The sequence below is a fragment of the Fusarium proliferatum genome (genome assembly GCF_900067095.1).
Source record: "Fusarium proliferatum ET1 genome assembly, contig: FPRO_scaffold003, whole genome shotgun sequence".
Classification (NCBI taxonomy): domain Eukaryota; kingdom Fungi; phylum Ascomycota; class Sordariomycetes; order Hypocreales; family Nectriaceae; genus Fusarium; species Fusarium proliferatum.
In genome coordinates this window covers 2,970,469-2,989,643 of record NW_022194792.1, presented here as the reverse complement: position 1 = coordinate 2,989,643, position 19,175 = coordinate 2,970,469, and the positions used below count along the sequence as shown (strand labels likewise).

Genomic DNA, 19,175 nt, shown 5'->3' with positions numbered 1-19,175 from the left:
TTGCATTAGCTGAATGGCCCCTCTATTTTGGAGCTAGCGCGACGTTCATTGGGTAGAAGGCCCTGGTGGGACAGGGGCGCCAGGGTTGGACGTTTTTGATCTGCGACAGGTGAAAGTAAACATTGAAAACGAAAGTCAACATTGACATCAACCAATCCAATTTCGTCCAATCCTATCCTGCCACAATTAGACGGTCAACCATACAACACGACCGACGAGGAGGATAAATGTTACTTCAACGTTTGTGATCGCTAATGCGAAGGACTTCCCTCCTTTAATCGGGCGCCTGACATTCGCATTCACGCTTACGCGCAACGTGCCGCAAGATGTTGGGTTGGATGTTGAGACGCGGCGAGAACGCGCCAGAACCGGTCAATGATGGAGGTATATATGCACTTAGACGTGAAAGCAGGTGAGATAACTGACTTTGTTTACTAGACACCACTCAAATTGATCAACCGGACACCCCCGCGCCTGTTTTCGCTGCCAGAGCGTTCAAGAGCGCATTGTTTGGAACTCCGGCGCGACCTACCAACCAAAATACAAGAGCACTAGCAAAAGACAGAAATGACAAGACAGCTCAAATGTCTCGGACCCCGCCTCGACCACAAGGAATTCTTTTGACCCCAGGTACCGGAACTACGAGACGAAAGCGCGTATCTTTTGGACAAGACGTCAAGAAGAATAACAATCTCAGCAAGGAGCCAGAACCGCGCCAACGCATGCGACTAAACGACGCTTTGGAAAAGGCTTCCAAATCGGTAAATCAGAAGAACACAGCACAACAAGATCAGGATGACTCTTCAGATGAGTGGGAAGAAGCTGATGATGAGGACTACTGCACACACGACATTACGGTTGATCTTAACGAGCCTCACTCGCAGTCGGGCAGATATTGGAAGGAGGAATTTGAGAAATACCACGAAGACGCCAAGGCCGAAATGGAGAAGCTCCTCAAGTACAAGCAGCTGGCGAAATCGTATGCCAAACAAAAGGATGCTGAGGCAATTGACCTCGCAGTTAAGCTCAAGGAAGAACAGCAAAAAGTGATTGAGATGGAAAGGCAGATTGCCGAAGGTGCTGCCAAGATTGCATCGAAGCGAGTAGACAGATCAGACGAAGTCAGCTCCGAGCTTTTATCGACACTCACGAAGCAGACAGCGTTGGCTGTGCAGTATCGAACACGCGTCCAAGAGCTTGAGGACCAACTTGAGGAGTTCCTCCGAGAGCGGGAAGACGATGCCGACCCCAAAGACCGAAAGCGACGACAAGTGACATCACCCAGGACGCAGAAAACCCTTATCGAGACACAGCGCGAACTGAGGCGAGCCCGAATGCAAGTCAAGGAAGTTGGAGAACTTCGTGAGCAGATATCTTTTCTAAAAAGTCAGCTCAGAGCGGCGGAGAAGCGTGCTACCAAGGCCGAGGCAATGAACGAGACGAAGACTACGCAAGAAAACCCCAAAAACGAACCGGTGCGCGAAGGTTCACGAGCACAAGAACTGCGCGCCCAGCTTCGTGAAGCAAGGGAAGAAAATAAGAAGAAGGATGAGGAGCTACGACAGCTAAAAGAAGAATTCGAAGCCTATCGTCATGAAACCCAAGCCCACAATGCGGACACCAATGGAGTTTTGGAGCGGGCACACACTAAGATTGCGGAACTCAAGAAGGAAATCAGGATCCTCAAGGCTGGCGACAATGATGCTCCCGAGCAGAACGACAACGCAACTCGGCCTAAGAGCTGGCATGTTCAGACAGACGCGGGGCGTCTGGCAGACGAGGCCTCAAAGCTTAGAAAAATCGTCGTGGATGACAGCACTAAGAATCGAGGGCATAATATGGAACGACGAAGTTTTGACTTGACCGAGCTTGGAAATGACACCTTGGAACTGAAGACCACAGACCCAAACGTGCCCTCATTACGCCAAAAGTTTCACGAAGACGCTGCGCCAAAGGTTACCAGATCGGATATCGGCACGTCAAAGCCAGTATCGTCAAGTCTTCGTGATAAGCCAGACGTTGGCAGGCCTAGATGGCAGCCATTCGTTCCGCGATCACCAAGAAATAGAGCATATCTTGGCGAAGAAATCACCAAGCGGATTGAGAATGGGGGTGCGACTCCCGGCCGAACTGGCCTGGAAGACATCGCCGCGCCTGACCTGCCCGCACTGGCCAAGTCAATCGCTCGCTCGAAGCGCATTACATCTGGCGAGAAACCTGAAGAAAGAATCGACTTACTACACGACCACTATGCACGTGTAGGGGGCCCAGATCCCAACAACAGCACATTGATGGCCAACATGCCAAAGAGCGTGCTTCCGCCTGAGCGCAGAGCTGCTGCGATTGCAAGAATTGAACAAAGAATGGCGGAGAAGAAACGAGCGCGTGGAAGAAAGGCATATGATAAGGAGAATGTTCGACCTTGAGAATGATAATGTACATACGATGGATACCTTGGGTGTGATATGAGTAAGTGAGGTGGAATACCCTGACTATTGACAATTGTTTGTCTCCCAGTCAAAAAGACTGGGTTGGATTGGCATTCGCGTGGAGTTTGGGGGGTTTTCCTCGAAGGAATTCTTATTGTTGGATTTACATGATGATGGTTGTCATGGTTTTGATAAGTAGTAGTTTTTTAAACCTCGATGGTCTTATCTTTGAACGAGCTATTTTGATGCTCAACTTAACCTCTAAAAATATCTAAACACATGATGCCTTCACAAATTCAGGCACCGAATACGGCTAACGTTATTCAAGATGAGATCCGTGAATTAGAAAAGCGTCTTCAAGACGCTAAAGCACGTCTGAACAAAGTCCAGCCTTCGCCACCCCGTAAGTAAGACTCATCTCAACCTATAGATAAGGGCCATAACTCACGACTCATAGCTCATCTCGCCTCGACAACTCATTTTCTACTTCTTCTCTCAGACTCGGCACTTCCATTAGGCTCGTTTGCTTTTAGCAGTGGTCTCGAGTCTTATCTTGCTCACGAACCGCGTGCCTCGGCATCGTTTGCCTCCTTTCTTCCTTCATCGCTTTCATCGTTCGCCGCGACAACACTGCCCTTTGTCCTAGCCGCGCACCGCGACCCCGAGTCTCTTCCTCAGTTAGATGATCAGCTCGACGCTGCTATCATTTGCACTGTTGGCCGACGTGCAAGCGTAGCGCAGGGTCGTGCGCTGCTAGGAATATGGGAGCGGTCGTTCCGTGCCAGCTGTCCAGATGTTGACGGGCAGCCGTTGAGGGAATTTGCTGTGTTGTTAAGGCGCGAAAACCAGAACGAAGTACCTCTCGTCTCTGCGCATCTGGCGCCGCTGTTTGGAGCGATATGCGCTCTCGTGGGACTGGGTTTGCGACAGACAGCATATGTCTTCATGCTCAGTCATGTGAAGGCGTTGATATCTGCTGCGGTGAGAGCAAGTGTCTTTGGTCCCTACCAGGCGCAAAAGGTATTAGCTGGACAGCAAGTACAGACGATGATCGACGACATGATCGATCGAGAGTGGAATACTTCGGTTGAGGAGGCTGGGCAAACAGTGCCTCTTATGGATTTATGGATTGGACGGCATGAGACATTGTACTCTAGAATTTTCAACAGCTGATGTCGTATGCTGCTTGTGGTATCATTATTGTAATACAAATTATCTATGCATTTCTAAATATCAATCAAACGCCTTGTCCCTATTCATCATCGCTGTCGCTGTCGCTGCCATATGCCACCAAAGGTCCTGTTGTAGCCGTTGCTTTCGGTTTCGATGCCACCGAGACCTTGGCCTTGTTAAGGGCCGCGAGGGTGCTGCCTGAGAAGATGCCACCCGTCTCTTGTTGAGTTTGAGGCTGTTGCTCCTCAACTTGAACCGGTGGTTCGCCTGATTCTCCGTTTTCAATCATTGGCCGTTCCTGATATTCCACTTCCAACCCTTCTCGACCCAGGGGGTTGACTGCCTGGGTACCCCGGGCAAAGTGGATTTCATCGGGCGCTTCATATCCCTCAAGACCATAGCTGCTTTCGATCTTCCGTCGCTTTCTAGCTTCGGGATCTCGCCCTTCGATTTCAGCCACGAATTCTGCAGGAAGGGCTCTTCGAATAGCCTCAGCAGCTTGCTCCTCAATTTTGCGGGCTTCTCGAGCTTGCGCCATAGGATTGGGATCGGCTGTTGCCCAGCGAACGTTGAGCACTTCCTCGTGGTCGAGAGACTGATGCGCCATGGCCTCTTTGGCAAATTCTGCATTGGCTTGGTTGACATATGTGATAAATGCGACACCTCGGGTGTTGAGAACACGAACTACAATTGTTAGCAACAAGTCAATTGGGATAGTGAAACTGGAGCTTACTGCGCTCTACAGGGCCCCATTCTGCAAAGTGTCGCGCCACAATCTCTTCGATGTCGTCTGTAACATGAATCCTCCCAACATACACTGTTCTGTTCTGCCTCATAAAACTTCCGACACCACCCATGTCGTCTCGGTAGTCGGAAAACTTGTCGCGTCCAAAGCAGTCGACGTTGGGGTTGAAGTGATCGTATGGTCCAGGTAGCCGATGAAGATATTCGCAGTCTTGACCTTTGGGGCAAACGCCGCGCGCAAAGCGCAAGCAGAAGTAGCTTCCAGGCATCACGTCGGCCTTGGTATATCCGCTGTCCTTCGCAACATTGCAGCGACCCTTCGCTTTAGTCTTCGATAGGTACTTGTCTTCTCGATCACCACCGGACCACTTGTTATACCAAATGTTGAAGATTGTACCGGTCTGAGGAGGGGGTTCTGATGTGACAAAATCGGGATCGACTTGGGCGCGCGCAGGTCGCTTCTTCTTGCGAATGATCTTCTTGACGACTTTCTTTCCGGTTGGTGCTGCAACCTCGGTATTCGTGGTCGCTACGGCCATGTTCTGCTCTTCTTGCTCGACGACCGGCGCCGTTTCGATTTGTTCTGCTGTATCGGCCATTGTATCGATTGTGGAAGATGAGTCCTAGGGAGGTTGTTATGATGGCAACGCGACGAGCCTGTGCTGATGATGCAAGGCTGTTAAAAGATCCATTTCTGGGGAGAAATAAAGTGTCAGAAAGGGAAGGCGGTGAGACTGACCTCCCGCACCTGTGGAGCTTGTTCGTTCGAATTCTGCCACGACTTCATCAGGCCTCTCTCAACCCCCCACTCATGATTTAGATCTTGATCTGGCGCCCAGGATTCTGCTTATTCTTTCTGTTGATTGTCTTTTCCTTGTTAAACAGTTTCTAGAGACGCAAAAGCGTCTCAAAGTACCGCCAATATGGTGAACATTACGGAGAAGATCAAGGAGTAGGTTTAGTCTTGAAAACAGTAGCGGGGCATCACTGACATGATGACAGGATTGAGGAGGAGATGAAGAAGACACAAAGTGAGTAGATATATCATCTTAGAAACTTGATGATATGTCCCTTTGTTGCACAGTTGCTGCAGTTTGCCCAAAGACGAGACCTAAGCAGTCGGCCGTGGGTGAAATTGAAGTTGCGACAAGTTGGACGAATATCAACCCATTTCCAGGACTTCACAAGCCTTCATGAACATTGACTAATATCCTTTTAGAGAACAAGGCGACTGGTATGTTGTCGTAAAAACAATTTCTGAATGTTGCAATATTAACGGCACTCAGAATATCATTTGGGTCTATTAAAAGGGTTGGTTTGGCATCCCGTGGCTACAAGACTGTGGCCTGAAAGAGATTTATACTAATTATTCTAGAAAACTCGCTCGACTAAGGGCACAGCTTCTAGAGCCTGGTCCTGGAGCTGGCGGTGGTGGTGGCTCAGGTTTCGATGTCAGCAAAAGTGGTGATGCGCGAATTGCTCTTGTTGGTTTCCCATCAGTAGGAAAATCGACGTTCTTATCGAAAGTCACAAAGACGCGGTCAGAAGTTGCTTCTTATGCTTTCACAACCTTGACAGCCATTCCCGGTGTGCTCGAGTATGGCGGTGCTGAGATTCAGCTGCTCGATCTTCCCGGTATTATCGAAGGTGCTTCTGAAGGGAAGGGTCGAGGAAGACAGGTTATTTCAGCTGCCAAGACCAGTGACCTTATTCTAATGGTTCTTGACGCTACCAAGAAAGCCGAACAAAGAGCATTGCTCGAGGCTGAATTGGAAGCTGTCGGTATTCGCCTGAACCGAGAACCACCGTGAGTTCAACTGAGACAAGTTTGAATCGCTATTAATATGAGACCCTAGCAACATTTACCTCAAGGTCAAGACAGCGGGTGGCATGAAAATCACATTCCAGTCGCCTCCCAAGAACTTGGACGAGAAGATGCTTTACAACATCCTGCGCGACTACAAGATCCTTAATTGTGAGGTACTTGTCCGTGATGAGAACGCCACAGTCGATGACTTCATTGATGTTATCATGAAGGACCATCGAAAGTACATCAAGTGTCTGTACGTTTACAACAAGATTGATAGTGTCTCGCTTGACTTCTTGGACAAGCTGGCACGCGAGGATCATACCGTTGTCATGAGTTGCGAACTGGACCTGGGCATCCAGGATGTTGTGGACAGATGTTGGAAAGAGCTCAAGCTGATCCGTATTTACACGAAACGCAAGGGTGCTGAACCAGACTTTGGTGAGGCGTTGATTGTGCGCAGTAACAGCACAATCGAGGACGTCTGCGACCGCATTCATAGGACTCTGAAGGACACGTTCAAGTATGCGCTGGTGTGGGGTGCTAGTGCAAGACATGTTCCTCAAAGAGTTGGTCTAGCACACCCTGTTGCGGATGAAGATGTAGTGTATATCGTCAGTGCCTGGAAGGCTTAGATGCATGTGCAAGCTTGTACAGCCAAAACAAAACAAAAAAAATCATTACGACACTCGGTTTCATCCTTTAAGTGTAGAACTCAAAGACATGTTTCATTGTTAAAAACCGTACATAAACCGGCCACCAGAAAGAAAGGCAAGCCAAACCCTGTCATCGCATCATATCATCAAGCCCAAGTTTCCGTAGCCTGTATCACCAATACAATGTGTGTATGTGTATGTCAAGTGAACCCCTAACGCCCTTTACCTGACCTCCAGCGGTTTAATAAACACCATTGGCTAGTAGTCTATAGCCAACAAAAACAAAAGCCGTGCCCATGAAATGTGGGCATGTTTTATCCGGAAAGAAGAGACATATTGTTGATTCTCTTACAGTTGAAAACCGGCCTTGGCTGGTGCTGGCTTCGCCCCCAAGGGATTGTCGCCCTGGAGTTTCTTAGCGCTCGCTTGGGCGAACAAGGACTTAGGCTTGGCCCTGAAGAGGATGTTAGTTCATTGCCATTGTCAGAGAAGAGAAAGAATGACGAACTTGCTGGCGTGCTTGTTTCGTAGAGCATTGATCTTTGCAGAGCAAGGGCTCATGATGTTGTCTGAGGGCGAGACGTACTTGTTGGCACTGCTTCAAGGTTAGATTTTGACACTGAGATGAGGCTGTTGACTATCACTCACGTCTCTTCCTCAGCCATCTTGGACTGGAGAACCTGGCGGTGATACTCCATGCTCTTAACGTCTTTGGTAACTGGCTGCTCAATCATGGGAGCGTTGACGTCCTTATCGGCGAGAACCTTGGCTGACATGATGAAAGTGTTGGGAGAAGAAGTTAGAGGCGTTCGTGTGCGAGAGTAATACTCGAGTGTGGAGAGAGCAGAAGCTGGTTTGTGATAACGTTCTTTGTTTGTGTATGAAGGAAAACAGTTGAGATGGATGTTGGGTTTCTTTAATGAAAAGATAGAATGCCTTTGTATGAAATAGGTCCAGTCCATGCACAAGTAGTAGAAAATTAGCAGGCAAAGTAAACGGTGCCCTCTGTTGACGGGGCAACGGGCAATTAAAGAAAAATGCAAGGTTTTGGGCAGCAGGGACCTGATGACGAGAGGCCTGGAATGGTCGGTTACAGGGGACCACTGTGAGAAATGGCACGCTGAGGCCTGTGTTTTACGCTTGCTTGTCGTGAACAACGCACCATCACTGGGGTAATGGAATGGCATGACTTACATGTATATGGAAAAGAAAACTATCACGGATTAGATGTTGACTCAATAGGAAAGGAGACATTGCATTATAGTTCTACGACACCCAATGAAACTAAAGGACACCGGGACCTTTGAAACAACTCTTTGCCTATACCCCATTGTTCTGGGTATAATGGAAGTGCAATATGGCATATCACACTTGAGACCATATCAAGTGTAATTGTCGACGGAGGATTCTCGGAAAATATATGGATTATGCCCTTAATATTGGTGTCATGGATGAAGTCAATGCCAATAATTGCCCCCAGAAGGTCTTGGTTCCCTGCTTCAGACACCAACGGACAGGTGAACAGACTGGATGTCCATATCAAAAGTTCACCTCTACGAGCAGCTGAGGAACAGCTATGCCGTATCAACAAATAGCGATTTATATATCTATCAATTTTAATAGTGTAACAATTTTGACAATGAACTATTTATGCGGCCGGCCTTTGGCCATTATCAAACAAACAGCCAACAACATGCTACCACGCCACTCTGCCCTGTGACATCCAAACCCTACAGCTTAGCATTGTGCTTTATTCTGGCACCAGGCTGAAGCCTCTCAACACCGTATTGCTTCAACAACTCCTCAGTCTTGGCCCTCTGTCTCTTTATGGTCGCTGTCGCCTCAGCACTGCGCTTGTTCTCATTACGTCCCAGCTGCTGCAGATGCACCTCATCAGGTCCGTCAGCAAGACGCAGTGTTCGGATACCTGCCCACATGTATGCCAGGGGTGTATCCTGGGAGACACCAGCGCCTCCAAAGGCTTGAACCGCACGGTCGATGACATTGAGAGCGGTCTGGGGAATGAGGACCTTGGCTTCTGCGATCTCCTTGAGGGCCTTCTTGGGACCTAGGTCGTCCATCTTGATGGCGGCATTGAGAACAATCAGGCGTGCGGCATCGATTTCAATACGGGACTTGGCAATCCATTCGAGGATAACACCGTGTTCGCGGAGAAGTTTGCCGAATGGCTTCTTTGACTCGTCGTTGACACGGAGCAGCATCCAGTCAAGAGCACGCTCAGCCTGCATATTGTTAAATGTTGGTTCAGACCAAGGCATATCATGGTAAACTTACAGCGCCAATACTGCGCATAGCATGGTGAATACGGCCAGGGCCAAGGCGACCCTGGATAATCTCAAATCCTCGCCCCTCGCCGAGCACAAGGTTGGAGACAGGAACTCTGACGTTCTTGAAGGTGATGTGTCCATGGCCGTGAGGAGCATCGTCGAATCCGTAGACCTTAAGCATGCGGTCGATGGTAATACCAGGTGTTCCGGCGGGCACCAGAACGACCGACTGTTGGCGGTAAGTGTCCTTGTTGTTGGCATCTGTCTTACCCATAACGATGTAAATCTTGCATCGTGGGTCACCGGCACCGCTGGACCACCACTTCTGGCCATTGAGAACGTACTCGTTACCCTCACGACGGATGTCCATCTCAATATTTGTTGCGTCAGACGAAGCAATCTGAGGCTCTGTCATGAGGAAAGCAGAACGGATCTTGCCATCCATGAGAGGCTTCAGCCACTGCTCTTTTTGAGCATCGTTACCATACTTAGCCAACACTTCCATGTTGCCTGTGTCAGGGGCTGAGCAGTTGCATGCTTCGGAAGCAACGTGTGAGCGGCCGAGCCACTCAGCCATGAGTCCGTACTCGAGGTTGGTGTAGCCAGGAGATTCCTGGTAGTGGCCCTTGGGGAGGAACATGTTCCAGAGGCCGAGCTTTCGGGCCTTGGCCTTGAGATCCTCAATGATGGAAGGGTGGCCCTCCCAACGAGCATCACCCTCGCCAGCTTGAGCCTCTACAACCGGATCGGCGCTAATAAGAATTAGAGATACAGTTGCGCTGTGTGGAAGGGGAAACCAACGGGATACATTCTTCCTCGACGAACTTGGCGACCAGGTCAAGCTGCTTCTTGGCAGCATCGCTGACGCGATTGACAGCCTGAATTACCAGTGTTAGTGTCACTATGCTCTTAAGTGAAGTTAGGGATGGAGTTTCTCACAATGAGAGGGATTCTCGCCGACATCGTAATTGTCTATAGTCGACTTAGGAAAGACTGTGGGATGTGTGGAGGTAATAAGGGAGCGTATTATCACAAGCAAAATGGATGATATATCACAACAACAGTGTTAAGACAGCGAGATAATATGAAAAAGAAGAGAGGAATCAAGTCAAGATATGAAGAAATAAAGTACAAGTTACTGCAAATAATTCTACCCCAGGTTTGTCTCAAGCTCCAACTTCTCCGCACATCGTCGAATGTCCAGCAACGGAGCCGAGGTTCGCGGCTGCTGACTGTGCATCTTGGCCACTCACAGCTCGCGCTTCTCCCAGTGGATATCTTGGAAATCCGGGGTACAACTGCTATCATTGGAAGCCTCCACAGCCTCGGACAGATGTGGGTCTAAGCCGAGGAGCTCTGCTAGCTGACTCGAGCTTCCCCGGTTAAGAGGCGACTCGATTGATGTACGATATTGATAATGGCTCGATTTTTGATCTAATAATGGCCTGATTAGATGCATCTTCCACTAAAGCCTAGGCATTGATTCGAGACTCTAGCACCTGACGCATCAAGACCCGAACACATCTCATATCACCATCATATCACACTCAAGAAGATGCTGAAGCAAATTCAAAAGAAAGAACCAAGTCGCATCCATGTATAAACACCAAGGAGAACTAAGAAAAAAGACTAGACCCAGCTGCCTCTTTATGATACATCCAGGCAACGTCAATAATTCACCACCGAATATAGCTATCCTCCTCGTCACTCAACACAATCACAAACATCCCCACACCCAATCACCATCTGCCCATGTCATCCTTTAACAAGCGCAGCCATCACGGTCATTCTCGATGTGGATGTTGATTGGGTCATCAAAGTCGCCGCTAAATTCTTCGGACTCTTCTTGGGCGAGAGCGTTGCGAGCAATCACTGCGAATCATTAGCTTTGTCCAGGTGTCAGAGCATAGAGTCTTACCTTCAAAAGCCTGGTCGATGTTGATGGCTTCCTTGGCACTTGTCTCAAAGTAGGGAATATCGCCCTTGGACTGGCAGAATGTCATGGCGCGCTTGTTGGAAATCTTGATAATGTTAGATCGTGATCACCAATCCTGTCTGCTTACTCACCACTCGCTTGCTCTCCTCAACATCAATCTTGTTTCCAAGCACGACCTAATTTCTGCATCAGCATGCTTCCTTCTTTCAAACTTAGGGCCACTAACGAATGGGAAGTTGGGAGGGTCCCGAGGAGAAGCCTGGATGAGGAATTCATCTCTCCAGCTGTCCAGTGCCTCGAAACTCTTGGCATTGTTCACGTCGTAGACCAAAACGCAGCAATCAGCACCTCGGTAGAACGCCACGCCGAGGGATTGAAAACGCTCTTGACCGGCCGTATCCCAGAGCTATCCCAGAAGAATCAGTCAGTCTAATGTCCCTCAAGGTGCGATCTTGTGTCCCTGTCCTACCTGCATGGTAACTTGTCGATCATCAACAAGGACCTCTCGAGTTAGAAAGTCGGCCCCGATGGTGGCCTTGTAGCTCGCGCTAAACTTCTTGTTGACCTGTAATCATAAGATTGCCATCAGTCCTGCTGCAATTTTAATCGATGTTGGTTGAAGATGCGTACATATTGGTTCATCAAGCTGGTCTTGCCAACACCGCTATCGCCCAGGATGATAACCTATTTTCACATTCGTATCAATACTTGGGGTCCCAGACAAGTTCTGGCGTGATTTCTATCATTTCGCACCTTGAGAAGGACCTTCTTTCGTGAAGACATGGTGAAATATTGTTTCTGGACGAGAAGCGTTGCTCAATGACGTTATCTCGAGCGTTCCAGGCGCAATGATCGAATCGCCGTCGACCCTATAGCCTCGATTTCTCTTTTCTTCGGTTCGTGGGCTGTCTTCGATGTGGAGCAAGACTTCTGCTGTTGTGATCGATCTAGAACTCAAATTCGACCGTCAAGAATCGGGATCGTAAAAGGTTGGTGTTTTGGAGATGGCAACGGCAGATGACGGTGGGCGGAGGTACCAATGTCGCAGCCTTGCCCGTCGCTCGAGGTGATTCTACAGACTAGGCCGGGCTCAGCTTAGTGGCATGCATAAGTCAGGAAAGTGGGGGTCGCAAGCCGCTGGCGGTCTTGGGTTTGTGCAACTCCACGTGACATCATATGCACCTCTATCATGCAACATTAAGCTCCCGAAGACTAACTTAGCTTTCACAAGAACGTTCTAGTAGGGTTCAACCTTCATTATCAGGTACGCAAAGCCTCATGGACGTGCCAACGAGGCTGAGACGGCTGAATTATGGCGGATGATGGCCTTCTCGACAAGGTCCACGCTCTGAGCGATCTCGAGCTGGCCTTACTCCTTTGTCTAATTAGTCGCGAACACTGTCTTGTCAGCACACCGTCCGATGCCATCGATGACTTGATTCAGGAACTACAGCTTGTAGCTACAAAGACATTCGGCCTCACTTGGGTCGTGATCGATTGCACTCCCTCCACAACGCTCGAAGACTTCGCTTCTGCTCTTCTAGGCAATGCGACTTCTCCATCTAGTCACTCTCCGACAGCATCCCGCCACCCCGATTCATACTTCACGTCGAGGCCATCAACGTCCCACCCGCGCACACCCCTCAGTCCTCTAACGCCTAGTGGTGCGTTTGCGTCTCGAATCGCCAACGTGGTGTTCGCAAAGAATCTCGATCGAGCACCACAAGCTGTACAGATCCAGGCGTTGGAACTTCTACGTACCCGTCGTATCTTTACACGAACTTCTGTTCAGACAGCTCCAAAACAATTCGTCTTCATTCCGGTCCTAGAAGCAGCTAGTGGAGGCGAAGCTCGTGTGACAGCGCACCTGAATGATTTCTTATATATAGCCTACTGGCATAATCCCGATGATGGATTCGTCAACTTGGAGGAGGCAGACGGCGGCAATGATGCCGATACTGCCTCCACGGGTAGTGTCGTGAAAAGGGGTCCTGGAGAGGAAACCAGCTCAGACCCGCCCCTGATGATCGAAAGCGTAGGTTACCCTGGCTCAATCTTTGTCCAGTCGTTGACTATATTATAGGATATCAGTTATCTTGGTACACTCAGTAAAGAGGCACAAGTAGATGTCGAAATCATCCGGTACCAGATGAACATCATCTCATTTCTTCGAATGCACCGAGCTGTTGCTGGGGGTATCAGTCCCACAGCCACAAAGCACTTTGGTCAACTCATGCGTTGTTTGGCTGCTTTGCATCGTCTAGACTTTGTAACACCAGCTCTCGTTGGCCTCGCCGCCCGCAAGGTGTACTTACACCGAGTACAGCTAACTTCCCCTGAAAAGGAGAGAAGCATGCAATGGGGGAGCAGACTTGAAGCAGTAGAAGCCCTGTTAGAAGATATCGGTCCCGAGGATGTGATTGAAGATGTCTTGGGCATGGTGACCGCGCCGGTCTAAGGTTGGCACCCTTGTATTAATTAATTCTATAATATTCTACACGTCATGACAAGTCGAGGACTCCAGTTCCCCCATGAGGCCACCAATGACTCACAATCTCGTTCATCTTTTGTTCATGATGCCGATGGTCCGTAGCGTGATTTTGTCATATCCCAATGTCATTGCCGTTCCAAAAGGATCGGTCTAGTAGTAAAAGCAAAAGCCAACATACATCTCCTTTCAACGCCTAATATCCTATGGTATAACTTAAGCAATCTGGTTGACCTTGCAAGACCAACCGGAACCACCAGCAAGAAGAGGCAAGCTGGGATATCATTAGTAAGGGACAAAAAATCGGACAAAATCGCAGAATCTTACCTAGCGCCAAGGCACCAGCCGAGCTCGTTGCCCTTGATCTTCTTGGCAATCTTGACCTCACGGTCAATGGGCATTTCGTAACCACTGTGGAGGAGAGCCATCATGAAGTTGAGGTCCAGACACCACTCAGGTCGGCCATCCAACTCAGCCATGGCATCAGGGATGGTGGTGAAAACATCCCATCCAGACTTGCCCATGCAGACAGTCTGGGTAAGATCGTGCATCTCACGAAGAGTGAAGGAGTCAGGCATACCGAGGGGCTTAGTGCGGTCGAAGAAGTAGGAGAAGATGTAGACATCCTCCTTGGTGAAGGTCTTGGAAAGCAGGGGCTGGTGGATGCCGTTGAAAGAGCAGGGAGCGAGCTTGCACTCCTCATCCTTGTTGAGGATCTTCTCAGCAAGGTTTCGGCACTGAGCGGGAGCAGGCTGCGAGGGACCAACAAAGGTAACTTCAACAGGCTCCTCACTGCCATCAAGAGTAACTTCAACAGTCTTGTTCATGCCCGGCGCAATGCAGGGGTTAACAATGGGTTGCTTTACCCAGGCCTTGTCGGTGTTCTTGGACTCGATGTCCTTGATGAGAGCACCATGAACGGCCTTGCGGGCAGCCATCAGACCATAGCCCAAGTGAGAGTGCTGGTAGAGCTCGAAGTGACGACCGCCGAAGTCGAGATCGTACTTGTGATCACCCTCAGCAAGCTTCTCGGGCATTCCACCGTGGGCGGCGCCCTTGAAAGTGGGTTCGAAAACGATCTGAGTAGAACCACCACCAAGATCAAAGACAGCGGCAGTCTCGCTCTTATCGGGACCACCAATCTTGCCGAGAAGGTAGTTGGTGGTAATCCAAGCATAAACACCCTCGAGAGAACCGTCCATGATAACGACGCCTTCGTTCTCCTTATCAACGACAGGGAAGGGGTAATCCTGCTCGAGGTGTCGTCGGACTTCGGCGAGAATAGCATCGGAGGCTTCCTTGCCAATCATTCGAAGACCAGCGGTGGCCTTGACGGCGACGGGAGTGCAGCCCTTGAGGGCGTTGGGAACGGTATCCATGGCGACCTTCATAAGGGGATCGAGACTCTTGGCAGCGGCCACAGGGTCGCCGTTATACTTGCTGAGGCCACCGACATCCTTCTCAGTCATCTTGAATTCCTCGTGCTCAAGCTCAGGGGTATCGCCACAGTTGTTGAACTTGTAGACGTGGATTCGCGAACCAGTGCTGCCGGCATCGATCATGAGAACATACTGGACAATGGGCTTGTCCTTGGAGAAAGACTTTGTGCATCGATCGGTACCGTAGGAAGAATCTGAGGGGGACTGGCCGTTGTTGCCCTGCGCAGGGTGAGTGACTGCTTCTTATTAGCACAATGCGACTCGGACTCTCGATCGACTGCTGCTACTACCTCCACCAGGCGTACCTTCGTGATACACTTCAACACCCTTGGGGGAGATAAAGTAGAAGAGGGTAACAATCGCAAAAACGATGGCGGCAGTCTTAATCCACCTCGTCCGCTGGGACTGTGTCATCCAAGACTCCTTCATCCTGCCAATAATGCCTTGCCTCTTGGGCTTAAACTTGTATCGGTCTGGTTTCTCGTGAGGGTCGAAGACGGGGAACTTTGATGAGGGCGGCGATGTGGGTGTTCTCATGAGCGCGGGTCTCGCGAGAAGGGGAGATAAGATTGCGGTGTTGGGGCTGTCTATTTAAGGAAGGGACTGGACTCGGTCAACCATCGGATAAATCTAGGGAGGGAGGGAGTGGTTCACTTCGAAACGAGGGTTGGGTTGGGAAGAGGAAGGGAATTGGAGCTGGCGGGGGAAAAAAAAGGAATAAATTAAAAGGGATGGGATGGACGAGATGAGATTTTGGTTGTTGGCTGTTGGCTGTTGGCTGTTGGCTGTTGGCTGTTGACAAGCTGGCTCTCTGTCTTTCAGTTGCAGACCGATAGAGTTAACACTGATACAGTGAGAAAGGGGGGCAAAGATAGTTTTCGTGAGAGACGGAAGTGGTTTGGTTTGCGTGATACAGCCAATCTGCATGCTTAAAAATCGAGGTTCCACACGCACCTCCACGGCCATAGCGATAGTGCCCGCCCAGCTGGCGCATCTGTCAGGGGCTTGGAACCTTGGGGGATCAACTTTTAGGGGAGACATGCGAAAAGCCCCTGAAATCCCAGGGAAGAGAACGAAACGCTAATTTTAGATGCCCCACCAATGGTCAACATGCGACTTTCAATGTCATCAAGTTCGAACAGTACGTGAAAGAAGCCGAGACGATAGTTATTGCTCTTTAGCTATTCAATACTCGTCAGAAGTGTCCTGGCTCGATCTGTTATTTTCTGGCTATACCATGGCTCTAGGACATAGACTCAACTGCGCCTCGTTCCTAGGTAGAACTCTCTCCGTCAGCGCCTTTAGAATGTTCCAGTTTCAAGTGAGGTCGACGCAATGGATGTTGCCTGCCTATAGTACTTTCAGACTTGCACTTCAATTCCTAGAATCCTAATACTCGACCTGCTCAGCCCAATAACCACAACCCTCACTCCCAAGGCTCTGCTCAAACCTTATAAAGCCATAAATACCTTTCGTGAATATATCTCTGCGATCCACGTCAGCCAAGCAAACCGCATTCCTTTCACCCCCAAGAGCCAAAAGATGGACGTCCAACTCTTTGTCTATGACCTCTCACGAGGCCTGGCACGCCAGATGTCCATGGGTCTTCTAGGCTTTCAGCTTGATGCCATCTATCACACCTCTATAGAACTCAACGGCAGAGAGTATGTCTATGATGGAGGCATTATCGCAATCAGACCAGGCTCGTCACACCTTGGACAGCCCTTGGAGAAGATCCATCTCGGCACAACGAATCTACCTATGGACGTAATAGAAGAGTTTCTAGACTCTCTACGGCCGATCTTTACACTAGAGGTAATGCCCTTAATGCATGTTTTGCTCACTGTTCTAACGATCCACAGGCCTATGACCTCTTTCATCACAACTGTAATAATTTCAGCGATTCATTCGCAAACTTCCTATTAGGAAAGGGTATTCCAGAGCACATTGTCAAAATGCCACAGGCTGTTCTCGACTCACCCATGGGCCGTATGCTTCTTCCTCAGCTCACTCAAGGGATCAATGCCGGGAGACAGAATGGTTCTATCCTCGGACTCCAGCAGAGCGCTCAGACGCCAAGTGCTCCAAAACATGGCGTCAAGATTGTTTCCAATTCTGCCGAGTTCGATCGGTTGATGAACGGGGCAAAGAATTCATGTGCGGTCGTCTTCTTTACCTCAGCGACATGCCCACCTTGCAAGCTCCTCTACCCAATTTATGACGAACTTGCGGAAGAAGTTGGGGAGAAAGCCTCACTGATCAAGGTCGACATTGCACAGCCCCAGGCCCACGAAATTGGAAGCCGATATTCCATCAGGGCGACACCAACCATCGTGACATTTCTGCGTGGTGAGGAGGAAAATAGGTGGTCAGGGGCTGATCCAGCTGCTCTTCGAGGAAATGTCCAGCTCCTAGTGCAAATGGCACATCCCGTTCATCCTCATGAGAGACTCCGGCTACCGACCTTGGCTAGTTCCAATGCGAAGCCTGTTCTCTACGCAAAGGTCCCTCCGCTGGACAAACTCCTGGTTAAGATGGGTGACGAAGTTGCTAGGAAGCCAGAGGTACAAGCTCTCAAGAAATACCTTGAGGATCGGGTGAAGGATGGTCCTTCAAGTGCAGTCATTCCTGAGATGAACCACCTGTCGAGCCTTGTCAGGGATTCGGTCACGACACTTCCCATTGATATTCTTTTCACTATCATTGACTTATTCAGATGTGCTCTTTCGGATCCTAGAGTCAGTGGATACTTTGCCGAAGAAAAGAACCATGAGACAGTCCGGACTGTGCTGGACTTTGTCAATCAACAATCAGGATGCCCTTATGCCCTTCGCCTGGTCACGCTCCAGATGGCCTGCAACTTCTTCTCAACACCCCTATTTTCCGACGAAATCATGCGAGATAACTCGTTACGTGCTTCTGTCATTCTTCTCATCTCTTCGAGCTTCCTTGACGAGAGTCATAATAACGTGCGAGTCGCTGGTTCTTCCCTTCTCTTCAACTTGTCAGTGGCAAATCGCCGGGCAAGACAAGAGTCAAAAGCTACTCTTTCAGGGGATGACGAGATCGAGCTTGCTGCGTCAGTAGTCGAGGCTATAGCTTTGGAAGAGAAGTCAGCAGAGGCGTTGCATGGAATGCTTCTCGCTTTGGGTCACTTGGTTTATGGTACACCACTTGATGGTGATCTCCCCGATCTGCTTCAGACAGTTGGTGCAGGAGACAACATCCTTGGCAAAAAGTCCAAATTCCCAGATGAAAAGCTCATATCAGAAGTTGGGAAAGAGTTGTTGGGTAAGGGGCTTAGGAAACCATAGATCACTGGGAATGCTATTATTCCGTTCTTAGTCCATATTTCTATATTGATGCCGCACTTAGCTAGAACTATACTCCAATATGGAGACCGAAATCTTCCTTAACCCCTTTTGAGAAGCAAAGCAACGAGGTTAAAATGGCCATTGGCTTCTGCAGCTTTCAAGGCATCTGCCAATTGGCGAAATGTGGCACGCTTGACTGACTCTGTACCGAGACCAGGATACCACTTAGGTAGGTCTTTCCTAGGTACCTCATACCCTGCGAGGCTCTAATGATACATTAGAGCCTCTGTTGGTTTTCATCTATGTGCCTATTGATCCGGTGTTTCACTCACCTTTGATGTACATCTTCAAGACGGACTAGGATTACCTGAGCTCAGCAACTTCAGGCTGAATCGTGCCTGGCTACTATTTCAGGGGTGTCCTAGTTCTGCAATCCAGACATACTGATGCGCCAATGAACAGTGGGAAATCAACGAGGATTGCCATCCCAAGCGAAATCAAAGCACGTCGTCTGCTCCCTCTGTTTAAGACTGACCCTCTTGAACCTCGATACTGCTTACCTTGTGTTAGACGCCACACAAAGGAAGGAACTCTTCCTACACGCGAGGGTATTCCCAATGGAAGGCTACGTGAGAATCGTCACTCAGCAGTAAACAAGCAATGATTCGCTAATGGGAGCCCCCGCAAATGTTATAATGATGCCTACGGCATTGCGATCCCAGAAAACGCATTTTTATATGGTTACGCAAAAGGCATTCGATGCTTTAGGTGTGATAATTATAGGCTGACCAAGTACGACGAGTGGAACGAGGATGACACCGTCGATAACTATGACGAAGGAGAAGGCAAACTCGAATGTTCTGCTTGTCAATCTCAGTGCTCCTCTTGCCCTTATCAATGG

The 19,175-nt window shown here is 49.4% G+C and overlaps 10 protein-coding genes across 10 annotated transcripts; 5 read left to right on the top strand and 5 right to left on the bottom strand.

The window, feature by feature from the left end:
- Window positions 1-326: 326 nt before the first annotated feature.
- FPRO_06069 (uncharacterized protein) lies at window positions 327-2,426 on the top strand (the record flags this gene model as incomplete). Its single annotated transcript, XM_031229059.1, has 2 exons — window positions 327-384; window positions 439-2,426. The coding sequence occupies 2 exons, from the start codon at window positions 327-329 to the stop codon at window positions 2,424-2,426; spliced, it is 2,046 nt and encodes a 681-aa protein (XP_031079333.1).
- Window positions 2,427-2,711: 285 nt separating this feature from the next.
- On the top strand, window positions 2,712-3,602 carry FPRO_06070 (uncharacterized protein; the record flags this gene model as incomplete). The annotated part of the gene is made up of 2 exons (XM_031229058.1): window positions 2,712-2,832; window positions 2,887-3,602. The coding sequence occupies 2 exons, from the start codon at window positions 2,712-2,714 to the stop codon at window positions 3,600-3,602; spliced, it is 837 nt and encodes a 278-aa protein (XP_031079332.1).
- A 79-nt stretch (window positions 3,603-3,681) lies between these two features.
- On the bottom strand, window positions 3,682-4,945 carry FPRO_06071 (uncharacterized protein; the record flags this gene model as incomplete). Its single annotated transcript, XM_031229057.1, has 2 exons — window positions 3,682-4,286; window positions 4,336-4,945. The coding sequence occupies 2 exons, from the start codon at window positions 4,943-4,945 to the stop codon at window positions 3,682-3,684; spliced, it is 1,215 nt and encodes a 404-aa protein (XP_031079331.1).
- Window positions 4,946-5,269: 324 nt separating this feature from the next.
- On the top strand, window positions 5,270-6,788 carry FPRO_06072 (putative GTP-binding protein; the record flags this gene model as incomplete). Its single annotated transcript, XM_031229056.1, has 6 exons — window positions 5,270-5,298; window positions 5,349-5,377; window positions 5,566-5,580; window positions 5,633-5,657; window positions 5,722-6,153; window positions 6,203-6,788. 6 exons carry the CDS (start codon window positions 5,270-5,272, stop codon window positions 6,786-6,788), a joined length of 1,116 nt encoding a protein of 371 aa, XP_031079330.1.
- Window positions 6,789-7,157: 369 nt separating this feature from the next.
- Window positions 7,158-7,585, bottom strand: FPRO_06073 (uncharacterized protein; the record flags this gene model as incomplete). Its single annotated transcript, XM_031229055.1, has 3 exons — window positions 7,158-7,263; window positions 7,318-7,404; window positions 7,458-7,585. The coding sequence occupies 3 exons, from the start codon at window positions 7,583-7,585 to the stop codon at window positions 7,158-7,160; spliced, it is 321 nt and encodes a 106-aa protein (XP_031079329.1).
- Window positions 7,586-8,539: 954 nt separating this feature from the next.
- Window positions 8,540-10,060, bottom strand: FPRO_06074 (uncharacterized protein; the record flags this gene model as incomplete). The annotated part of the gene is made up of 4 exons (XM_031229054.1): window positions 8,540-9,052; window positions 9,105-9,849; window positions 9,899-9,975; window positions 10,037-10,060. The coding sequence occupies 4 exons, from the start codon at window positions 10,058-10,060 to the stop codon at window positions 8,540-8,542; spliced, it is 1,359 nt and encodes a 452-aa protein (XP_031079328.1).
- A 799-nt stretch (window positions 10,061-10,859) lies between these two features.
- FPRO_06075 (putative GTPase Rab7 protein) lies at window positions 10,860-11,816 on the bottom strand (the record flags this gene model as incomplete). The annotated part of the gene is made up of 7 exons (XM_031229053.1): window positions 10,860-10,969; window positions 11,016-11,118; window positions 11,165-11,209; window positions 11,260-11,439; window positions 11,503-11,598; window positions 11,664-11,717; window positions 11,787-11,816. 7 exons carry the CDS (start codon window positions 11,814-11,816, stop codon window positions 10,860-10,862), a joined length of 618 nt encoding a protein of 205 aa, XP_031079327.1.
- A 529-nt stretch (window positions 11,817-12,345) lies between these two features.
- On the top strand, window positions 12,346-13,491 carry FPRO_06076 (uncharacterized protein; the record flags this gene model as incomplete). Its single annotated transcript, XM_031229052.1, has 2 exons — window positions 12,346-13,068; window positions 13,117-13,491. The coding sequence occupies 2 exons, from the start codon at window positions 12,346-12,348 to the stop codon at window positions 13,489-13,491; spliced, it is 1,098 nt and encodes a 365-aa protein (XP_031079326.1).
- Window positions 13,492-13,737: 246 nt separating this feature from the next.
- FPRO_06077 (putative guanosine-diphosphatase) lies at window positions 13,738-15,497 on the bottom strand (the record flags this gene model as incomplete). Its single annotated transcript, XM_031229050.1, has 3 exons — window positions 13,738-13,795; window positions 13,849-15,196; window positions 15,266-15,497. 3 exons carry the CDS (start codon window positions 15,495-15,497, stop codon window positions 13,738-13,740), a joined length of 1,638 nt encoding a protein of 545 aa, XP_031079325.1.
- Window positions 15,498-16,502: 1,005 nt separating this feature from the next.
- Window positions 16,503-18,274, top strand: FPRO_06078 (uncharacterized protein; the record flags this gene model as incomplete). Its single annotated transcript, XM_031229049.1, has 2 exons — window positions 16,503-16,775; window positions 16,823-18,274. The coding sequence occupies 2 exons, from the start codon at window positions 16,503-16,505 to the stop codon at window positions 18,272-18,274; spliced, it is 1,725 nt and encodes a 574-aa protein (XP_031079324.1).
- Window positions 18,275-19,175: the final 901 nt, after the last annotated feature.